This window comes from Tachypleus tridentatus, chromosome 6 (genome assembly GCF_004210375.1).
Source record: "Tachypleus tridentatus isolate NWPU-2018 chromosome 6, ASM421037v1, whole genome shotgun sequence".
Lineage (NCBI taxonomy): Eukaryota > Metazoa > Arthropoda > Merostomata > Xiphosura > Limulidae > Tachypleus > Tachypleus tridentatus.
The window spans coordinates 143,936,910-143,948,037 of record NC_134830.1 but is presented as its reverse complement, the minus strand read 5'-3'; the positions used below and the strand labels follow the sequence as shown (position 1 = coordinate 143,948,037).

The following is an 11,128-nucleotide window of genomic DNA, read 5'->3' as shown; positions in this document are numbered from 1 at the left end:
AAACCACAAATCTGCAACTACTTATGACATTTTAAAGTTATATCACTATATACATATATGTAAAATTCCTATAAGAATACAATAACTGAGATATATAAATATTTATTTTGAACAGATATATCACATAATTTTTAATTATAAGATTTTCGCCATTTTAGCTCACCATGCTATTTTTACAGATTTCTTTATATTCTTCTATATATCAACGATAAAAAAAAGTCCCAAGAGCTCTCAATAACACCAAAGTGGCAAACGGCGCGCATTGCACATGATTTCCGGCCGCCATATTACAGAAGGAAATGTGTCGTGTGTTACCGACACGGAGTGTGGAAGAAAACGCTTTTTTGTAAGTTAAATACCGTTCGTGAGAGATTTTTTTTCTTAAGTTTGTGATGAGTATGTGTGCAAATTACAAATAACTGCCTTCTTAGATGTCATTTTCTTTTCTTTCATTTTACTAAGGAGCTAATTATGCGCAGCAGAAAACATTACGCCTAAAGGCTGTGCTTAATACAATTCCTCAATACGTCACTTAAAAGTAATAGACTTGCGTTTAATTAATCAGTTCGTACGTTATTAGGTAAATGTTATTAATATATATCATAATAACGTAGTACATTGATATTTTTTAAACAAATGCTAATTATAATTATTATTTAAGACGCCACAGGTTGCATATGTGTATATGATCATTGTATTTTGTTTTTCACTTTTTCATGCCTCTATCCGCCCTCCATTCGGGGGTATGGGTGAAAGACAACTAGAACACATTTGCCGTACGGTCCATTTAATCAACTCCGGTCGCTTTAACACTCACACGAAATACCTCTGTCTGCACAGATAACATATAATTATTGTGGAATCGTAATTTATTTCTTATAATTCATAAAAATGTTGCCTGACTAACTCAAAGGTTCCCAGATAAGCCGTTTAATCAACTCCGAATGCCTCAAAAGCCACACAAAGAACTTTCTCGTGCTCCTGTCCGTATAGACACACAAACTTATTGTGAAATTATATTTTCAGAAGAATTTTCCCGAACAGACGGGCTATTTAACTCCAGTTTTTAAAACCAGACCAAATGCTTTATTGTATTCGTATCAATATGGAAGGTATAAACTTATTGTGAAAGCTTAATTCACATTTCCATAAGTAATAAAAAATGTTGCCGGAACCATGCAAAAGCACCCCGATGGGCCGTTTAATCAACAATGATTGCCTTAAAAACTGTAAGTGCTGTCCGATTGAACCATATAAACAACTTCAGTCAAACTATTATTTATCTGTAACTAAAATGGTGACAAGTATAATCGTCATACAGTATTTTCATTTTTTTTTGTAAGCAAAAATGTTTGCGAATGAACACAATGTATCCTGAAAATCACAAAAGTCACCAATTTGATTGGACTGTAGATATACAAGGAATGTTAGTTGACAAAAAAATATTCCATTATTCATTGCGTAGCAGTTTGATACTTATGATGAATCAGATGAGTTCTATGCTGCTCAGAGTTGAAACACAACATCGAATAATTTGCATTAAGAAATTGTATGAATTCCCGAATGTGTGACTACAACTACCAACATCAAAATTTAGGAAATAATTTGTTTAGTTACGTGTTTAATTAAGCATTTGAGACAGCGGGATTTTTTCAGATATTTTCATTACTATGTTTATCCTGTAATTTATTTCATGCCCGCTGTCTTGTATTCTACTCGCTCTACTTTTGTCACATGGTTTTACCTTTCATTTGCTAGTGTAAAGATGCACAACTCTTCCATTAATTCTGTCATTAATGGCGACTGAGTGGTATCACTTTGGAACTACATTTAAAATAAATACATTGTATACACTTCTAACAAGGGAAAAAAGAAGTCGACACATCTGACCCTCCAGGGTCTATAAGACCTAAACACCAATAATGAGTAAAGTGTCCATTGTATGTACGTCCCAGTAATATGTCAGCGTGTTAATACATTTCCGGTACAACATGTGAATTATTCTCGCCTGATACATCTACAATAAAATGTATATATTTTGTAGTGGTTTTATAAGATCAATAGCACACTATGTTGTCATGATATTCTGAACTTCCTTTCCTATCATGCTTTGTTGTCAGAATTATTCGTCTTAGGTATTTATTTATTTATGTTTAAATTTTCTGAGATTTTTTCGGGATATACAGGGTGTTTGGAAAGTTACTGTGCAGTTTTGAAAGCAGTAATAACAGCATTCATTCAGTCTATTTCAAGCCAGCAACTGATAGCGGTGTTTAGAAACAAAATAAGAAGGATCCAAGCTTATATTGATGCCAATGGAGGTCACTTTTAACATTGTTTATAATTGTCATTCATGTTTACCTCCTGTATTCTATATTGAAACATGTCTGTTAATAAATATATAAGTGCACAGTGATTTTCCGAACACCCTGTATTTTTATCATTTCGCTAGACGATAGAGAAACAGTAATTGCATACTCGAATACCATTATATCTGGAAATATTGGTAATTAAATGAGCTTCAGTATGGTTACTGTATTATTACATCAGTTGTCCAATCCCACCAGTGGCACAGGGGAATGTTTGCAGACCCTCACCGCTAAAAACCGGGTTTCAATACCCGTGGTGGGCAGAACACAGATAGCCCACAGTGTAGCCTTGAGCTTAATTCTAAATAAACAATTATCCAATAAATTTTATCATATAAATCAATAAAACACCCTTTTTTTCTTGAACATTTCCGAGTTTTTTGTGTTTAGAAATGTAGTCCTCATCCATCTTGCATTTGTGACCCATTGTTCATCTTTTCTGTTTGTATGTTGTTGTTTTTTAACCTTTTCTCTGCAAAAACTGCTGAATTTGCAACCACTGTATAAATCAAAAGGGTGATGTAATGTAAAAGATAACTGTTACCATAAATAAAGCTAATAGTTAAACTAAGAAGACAGGCATAGTGAAGAAAAGATCACGAGAATTATGCGAAAAGCCAATAAGAAAACATGTTGTAAGAGTGGTCATTTATCAGTAGAAACCAATAATGAGTGGAAAGGAAAAAATATTGTTATCACTTAGAAGATGTATAAATATCTATTTATCATATTTTAAGCCCCCAGCTGGTACAGCAGTAAGTATGGATTTACAACGCTAAAAATCAGGCGTTCAATTCCCCGTCTGTGGATTTAAACACACAAACGTCATATATTAAATAGTTACAGAAAACAAAAATGATAGCAAGCCAAAATGCAGTTTAATATTTTTATTTTTGTAATGAATATTTTTCATAAAAATGTGTAAAATTACAGGAACTTTTTCCTTTTCTATATATTCAAATATCTTACACCACCCTCTACATTCCAACACTCAGTTACACAACCCCTTTCAAACATGTGGTCAGCTTCCGGTCAATTACCTCTTTCTTTCTTTGTGAACCTAACGATGGCCGAAGAAGGTCTAAATGTTGTTCGCTCTTCTACGTAAAATATTTTCTTAACATCACTGATTATTAAATCTACCTTCTTTGGCACTATCAATGCTGTGCCTGTTCCATACATGGACTATGGTCCTGTATTCAAGGCTCGGCTCCGTGCCAGCTGGCAGTCGACTTGTAGTGAGCAACACGACAACGAGCTTTTCCAAATAAAACCCTATATTGGATTTTGGCCGTATTGCCTCAGTACGGATCGGAAAGAGGAAGTTGTTCTAACTAGACTACGCATTGGTCACAGTTTTTATTTCATCGTTTTCTTTTACCTGGAACTGATGCACTAGTGTGTAGTCTGTGTAACACTCAGGTCACAATGAGCCACATTTTACTTTCTTGCCGTTGTTACAACACTCAACGACGGCACCATTTTAAACATGTCCATAACGTTAGACATAGTTATTGGTGATGGTGACACTGTCCACCTTGGTAATGTTTTTAGTTTTAAAGGCCATTAATTGTTTTAATTTATACATTAGACATTTTCTGATGTGATTCCCTTTTAAGGATCAAAGTCCATCTAGCTCGATTTGAAATTAGAAAATGGCCGTAATGTTAAATAACTCGAAAGCAGGACTAGAAAGGCCAACTTCAGGTGACTAACGCTGCTGTTTAAACTACCCGTTAGCCATCTTGGTGAGTTATTAGTGTAATTTTGCTACAGGTCTTTTAAAACCTTTTTATTACTTTCTTTTTTGAAAATGGCCATAACATCAAATAATTTGGATCCAGGACTGGAAAGACCAACTTCAGGTGATTGACATTAGTTTTTCTCACCTGATTCAGGACCAGATTTCTTTAATTTAAACCACACTGTCTTCTAAAGTACTTGAGTTGTTTATTGGCACTTGTTCCAACTGTGAACCAGTTTTCTTTATCAATCTTTTCACCAGTTATTCTATCAGTTTTGTCTATTGATACAGTATTAAATTTTTTGTCACTCTTTTTGCTTGATTGAGTAACAGGTTTGTGTCAATATTTTATACCTTATTTACCACCAGTTTTCTATCATACTGTTCTCTGAGGTATTAAAATTCTTAAATGTCAGTCTTGTCAACAGATTGTATAACAGTTTTATTAAAAAGTCATCTATTCTCTCTTATAAAGTAACCAATTTTTACATTGTCAGTATTGTTAACTAACTCAGTATCAGGTTCACTTTGGTTGTTATGATGTAAATGCTAGCAATGTGTGATTATAATTAATTATACTTACCATAAGACATTAGGAATAGGTCTGTTACATTTTAAAAACTACATGCTGTATCTAGTTCCTCAGTTTCAAGAATTAGATGAGTATATCATAATAGTATTTCAACCATACTGTGTTCACCATGTATGTTACTAAATGTTTACTTTTTGAAGAACACTTCTCATTTCTTTCAGAAGCTTCACACTTGTTGAATGTTAACATTACCAGTGTTTATACAGTATTTTTACATGTAGTGAAAGACTTAAAAACTTGTAGTATCCTTCACAACAATTCCCACTTAACGTATGTGCTGAAGCTAATATTTGATTAATGGAATTGGTTTTGAACTTGAATTGCTTAAATGTTAACAATACATACAAGTTAGTCATAGTACCCTAATTGATACTTCAGATATTTAACCACTTCATGGCAGTATTCTAGAGTACTGATAATCAAGTGATGTAAGACATGATGCACTATTTTATAGTTCAGATATTTAACCAGTTTCATTTCAGTGGTTAACATACAAAATGCAGTTTTCTCTTGGCTGTTGTAAATGGAAAGCTTGTATAGATTTAGCTGTCTCAACACGGGTTTGGTTGACTTTCCACATTACATCTTTGTGTTTACTTGTTTATAGTTTTGATACTAACTGTTAATGCAGTAAATATATCTTCAAGAACCTTGACAGACTTTCAGAAAAATAAGTGTTTCATACAAAAAAAGAAAATATTTAAGTGACATATTTGTAATAAACTAAAAACAATTTTCTGTGAATATATTGAATACTCTTGTCACTAGGCTGTGAGGAAAGTGATGTGAATGTTAAGATTGAAAAGAATCTTCTTCATCTGAAAATCTCAACTTTTATTTACTTTATCTACAAAACCTCTTAAATACAATTGTTTGTTTTTAGTAAAACTATATTTTATCTGTTATTTTCTCTGTACAACGTTGGTCAATTTGAACTACCTCCTGACAACCAAAAAATTGTGATAATTAAAGTAAATGTTCTAATATTATTATTGAATGTTCTTGGAGAATGTGTTCAAATGTAATACTTTCGTGACGATTGTGTTTAAAGGTATCTACTTTGTTAGGCTTTTTACATCCTGTAACTCTAGGTGTACATGTCACAATGTTTTACAGAGTTATGTTTAAATTTTAAATCAATGACTTTATTATCAATATACACAGATAAATATAGTATAAAAACATAAGTAGCGAACACAATTTTAATATTATATTAGTTTTAAGTTCTTGTTCTTAAAAAGAAGTGTTTAAAAAATCATAAATTTCCCTGGTATTAGAATTCTGACATTTGATCTCTCAGTCTTTCCTCTTCTCTAATTCGTTGAACATCCCTTCAAAAAATAAGAAATTTAACATAGATTTCTCATTAAAATATAAACAAATTATAATGTTTATATCTCTCGTTGTTGTTATTCTACAAAACATAAACTGGTTAATCAGACTCACCTATTGCATTCCATCTTTCACAAATACCAATAGTTCTCTTTAATGTTTCACACAATATTATTTATACCCAAGAGAGAGCTAAAGTTTTAATATATCAATTGATCAAGTTTGTTGATTTCTTTACAAAACTGCCTGTTTTGTCATTTGATATTACACTGGAAAGCTTAGCTGAATTTCTTTAAGGATATTATTGCAGAGTCAGAAATCCAGAAATTATCATATTTATTGGACAGTGTTTTCTGTGTGTTTAATTACATAGAGCATTATTTATTGCGTGAATACCATTAATATATAAAAAAAGTAAGCTCATGTTTTATGATAGCAAAAAAGAAGAAAAGACCAAGTTGTATACTTTTCTTTATTCATTATTATAACAGTAAGTAAAATGTAAAAATAGAAATTTATGAGGTAAGGTAAAGTAAGAAATAAGAGATTCTTCTTAATAAGTATGCTTGTGATCAGTTCAGGATTGTATAATTTGATATGCTAATGTTCGTTGCATATTTGTTGAGGGATTTACAACTAATGACACCTGAACCAGGTATCTAATAACAGTTAAATTTTTCATTCGAACCGTCCGTCGGGGCTGAAAAACTGTTTTCTTCAGTGAAGCTTTGTGTAGAAATTATATATTTTCCAGGAATGATTCTTTTATAACTAGTCTGTATAGAATTCTTCGGGTTGTTAGTCCATCTTTTGACTAATAAAATCCAACACAAAATTTTGTACAATACATTTATTACAATATAAAGAATACAATTTAAGCTTTTCTTAATTTATTACTTTAAAATACTAATCTGAAAACGTAGTATATATAAATACATAGATGAATACTGTATAAAACAAAAATGTCATTCATAGTTCTTATGTATGTATCACAGAACGGCTGGTATATATGGGTATTAACACATTTATTGATAAGCAGAGAACAACGTTTAGATCTTCCTAAGTCCTCTTCAGGTTAACAAAAAGAGTTTGCAACTCACCGTTGAAAGAAACGTGTCACAGGGACGAGAGTGTAAACGGGTACCGGATTGTAGGGGGCGTTGCAATTAGATGTTAGGTTATTGATCAATATAGGTATGAAAGTGTTCGTTTACATTAGTTTAATTTTGGTTTTAGTTTTTGTATAAGTAGGGCTTTTTTATTTTGCGTTTGTTTATATTTGTTTTCCTACTTAGTATCTGGGAGTTTTCTATGGTTTGTTGTGTATATTTATTTTGCAGTGTTCAAAAAAATATGAAGGTGTTTTGTGTTCTTTGAATCTAGTTTCCATTTTTCTGTTTGTTTCTCCAATATAAAAGTCGTGGTAGTTGTTGCATTGTATTTTGTAAATTAATTTGGTGTTGTATTTGTCATTGTAGTGTTTACATAGTATGGACTTTAGTTTTGCACCTGGTTTTCGAATAAATTTGGTGTTTATTGGAATGTTGTGTTTTGTTATAAGTTTTTTTCCAAATGTTGGTTATTTTTTCGCTGATGTTGGGAACATATGGTATGCAGCAATGTAAGGTTTTGTAGCTTGTTGTATCTTGGGATTTATTGTTTGTTTGTTGTTGGTATAGGTGTGTGTGCATATAATTTTTTTCCACGGTTTTTTGAGGATTTTGTTTGATGTTGATGAAATGTTTTTATTTTGTTAATTTTATCGGGTGAGCATAGTTTTGTGGCTATGTTTATTTGGTTTCTGTTTTGTTTCATTTGCTGAGTCCCAGGGAATGTATAATCCAGTATGGGTGATTTTTCTGTGGATTTGTTTTGAATTGTGTGTCAGTTCTAATGATCTTGAGGTTAATAAATGCGATTTGGTTAGTGTTTTCCTGTTCACGGGTGAATTTAATGTTGGAGTATATCGAGTTGACGTTATTGAAGAACTTAGTGTGTGTTCTGTAGATATGAATCCAGCAATCGTATCATCAACATACCTGTACCAGCATAGTGGTTGGTGTAAGGCTGAATTGATCGCTTGTGATTCAATCTGTGTCATAAAAAATGTCTAGAATCGGTAGCACGGGATTCCCATACTTAATCCATTTATTTGTCGATAGTTCTGGTTATTGAACATAAAGTTAGTTTTGGTGGAAGTGAATTACATAAGGGTTGCTAATTTGTTGCTTGGGGTGTGCATCAATCCCATACTCATTTATACTCTCGTTTCTAAGACGTGTCCAGCAACAATCAGTTGCAAACTCACTATGTAAACCTGAAGATGACCTGGGAAGATCGAAACGTTATTCTCTGCTAATCAATAAAAGTGTTAATACCCATACCAGCCGTTCAGAGATACATTTTTATTTCAAGAGTCATCAAGAATTATTATATATATTTTCCTTTATCTTTCCGATTGGAACGAGTAGAGTTTTCAAGAATATTTTATTTTTTTTCACTATTAATTTGTTTATTTCCATGATGTTTTTTTCTTTGACACTGACTCCATCTATCTCTAAAATTTCATCACCAGGATCGAGAATCCGAGCGAGTGAAATCAATGTTTGGTAATCTCGCATCCGTGTTATGAACACTCCTGAAACTATCAAACAATATATATGTACATGAATTGTAAGATCTTTGTAGTAATTTTTCTTTGTTAGTGCGTCTACCTACCCGACTAAAATTTATCTAATAATATCTAAGTTACTTTGTTGAACGATGTTGGTGAGGTTAGATAAGAATACGAAATAGCTTGAAAAAAATATTGTTTGTAGAAGGAGACAAAATGCTCTAAGAATTATTTTTTGTTATCCAATTAAAATCCTTCTTCCATAAAATTATCTTATTGTCGTTAATGATTCGACATTTACGGTTGGTTAAACTGCTGTTTCTTTCTTGATACTCTTTATCATTTTCTGTAAGTAGGATTTCCCAATCTGGTTATGCTTTAAAAGTGACAGTCAAATACTACTTATTCTGTCAGCAAAGAGTTGGTGATGGATGATATTTAGTAACTAACTTCCTTATAGTTTATCAGTTTAAAATTTGAAACTGCTATGCGGAGATATCCTGTATGTGGCTTTGAGTGAAATATATGCTAAAACATAAATTAATCAATCTGTTACGACAATTTGGTGTAAATCAGTTTGTGTGTGCGCATGTTTAGTCTTACCAAGTGTTTGTCTGCACTCTGGCCACCATGACTATAATACAAACTTTATTTTTCAAACCTCAAAAGAGTAAAAGTAATAAAGTAAAATTTAAAAACGTTAAGATAAAATCATCTCAGTTACGATGAAAAAAAAACATCTATATATGATTTCAAAAGAAATCAATTATTTAGATAATTTTTACTTTCCCCTGAAATAAAATAAAAAATGTTGATTTCTACAAGAATTAAATAGTGTCTTAACTAACTTTACCTTGACATCTAGTAAGAAATCTTCTAAATAAATAAATTCAAAATACAATAACATGCAACTTCACAATGAGGTACATTCTGACTTTTAATGAAGACTTTGTTGCGATCTTTGATGGTGCTACCCGCTAGTACAGCAGTATGTCTATAGATTTATAACGCTAAAATTAGGGGTTCGATTCCTCTCGATGTGGCTTTGGTATAAGAAAACACACACGCGACCGTTGATGAGGCATCATCATGAGTTCTAAATTGTTGTTATTGTAATTTGGAATTATCAGTTACAGTATATTCTGTAGGATTATGCTATAAAAATAACCACGATAACTTTGTTTTTCCTATAATGAATAAACATGAAAATAATAAATTGAACACATAATACTTTCATCTTTGGTAAGATTTGCACTCACGAAAGATATTAATAAACTAGATGATTGGTAAAGGATCCTCTAACGTGTTTTGTTTCAAGAACATATAGAAACAAAATGAAGGGTAACAAAGGTTTTTATTTGTTGCTTTTCAAGTTCATATAGCATGCTATGTTGTATCCTGCAGATTGTATAATTATTCTTGTGATTCATGGCATGTGCAAATTGCAGTGTTAAGCGTCCTTTATGTGACATCATTTTAGTGTACACTAACAAAGTGATAGACAGAGAACACACTACTGTATAGTGATGTAAATGTTTAAAACAAGCGATCTTGGTCCTCTTTTACGGTTATAATAATAATAACAATTCTGATACAAACAAGAAGCTGCTTACCTTTGCTGTTTCTCATCCTTCCCTTAGCTATATAAAATCCGTATGGTTTATAAAGAGGTTTTATCACCTCTACAACCTGTGCTCCCTCTCGTTCAAAACCAACCAGTCGACCACACGTGTAATCGAGGATAGGTTTGTTATTTATGTCAGCATCATCACAATTTTTGTAACTGGAGTGTGGTTTAATACGTCACGTGGGAGAAAAAATATAGTTAAAGCAGCGATTGTTGTTTCTCTTTTAAATCAATACAAGTTGAAAAGTTAAGACATCCAATTACTATCATGCTACGCGAATGATTGTAAGAAACATAAAAACCACAACATGGATATTAAAAGAAGTCCCACGAACTCCATGCAAGTTTACTATAAAATGTAATTTAAATTAGAAATGGTCGATTATCCAAAGGTTATGTTAAAAACTATTGCATTTTTCACATCTAAACAACATGCTTCTTTCAAGCAGATCCTCACTGAGATTAAAAGTTAACATTAGTTTATACTTACTATATTCCTTTTGTTCTCCTCTTTATAGACGTTGTACACATGTTTACGGGTGAAAGAATTTAGGAGACCGTCCTGGATCTGCTTTTTCAGGGATGAGTTATTGAACGGGACAAAGTCACTGTAATAGTAGCAATATTTACAAATTATGAATTTGTCATAGTATATTTAACAAAAGTTAAGTGTATGAGAGAAGATCAATATTTATTTAAATAAATAGTGTTATATTAATAAATCGGTACCTTAGCGTTAATGGATAATAAATTAAATATATTTAATAAATAACACGATTCACACTAAAACAATTATTGTTCAGACAGTAGGAATAGTGTTTCAACAACTACAAGACCTACCGTATCTAGT

At 31.9% G+C, this 11,128-nt stretch overlaps 1 protein-coding gene and 1 long non-coding RNA gene across 2 annotated transcripts; one reads left to right on the top strand and one right to left on the bottom strand.

Moving 5' to 3' along the window:
- The first annotated feature begins 246 nt into the window (after positions 1–246).
- On the top strand, positions 247–2,416 carry LOC143253936 (uncharacterized). Its single transcript, XR_013029897.1, has 2 exons — positions 247–346; positions 2,168–2,416. It is a non-coding gene; the product is annotated as an uncharacterized LOC143253936 (long non-coding RNA).
- Positions 2,417–6,276: 3,860 nt separating this feature from the next.
- Positions 6,277–10,888, bottom strand: LOC143253934 (uncharacterized protein C09G1.4-like). Its single transcript, XM_076508547.1, has 3 exons — positions 10,769–10,888; positions 10,265–10,434; positions 6,277–8,681 (listed from the first exon to the last, which is right to left on the bottom strand). The coding sequence occupies exons 1-3, from the start codon at positions 10,807–10,809 to the stop codon at positions 8,458–8,460; spliced, it is 435 nt and encodes a 144-aa protein (XP_076364662.1). The 5' UTR covers positions 10,810–10,888; the 3' UTR covers positions 6,277–8,457.
- Positions 10,889–11,128: the final 240 nt, after the last annotated feature.

What these genes read in the sequence shown, in the direction of transcription:
- LOC143253934 (XM_076508547.1), bottom strand. Translation starts at nt 10,809, where the DNA reads ATGTGTACAACGTCTATAAAGAGGAGAACAAAAGGAATATA. An exon ending in AGGAGAACAAAAGGAATATA is followed by an intron (nt 10,435 to 10,768) that starts GTAAGTATAAAC and finishes ACCACACTCCAG; the next exon opens with TTACAAAAATTGTGATGATG. An exon ending in AAGGATGAGAAACAGCAAAG is followed by an intron (nt 8,682 to 10,264) that starts GTAAGCAGCTTC and finishes ATTGTTTGATAG; the next exon opens with TTTCAGGAGTGTTCATAACA.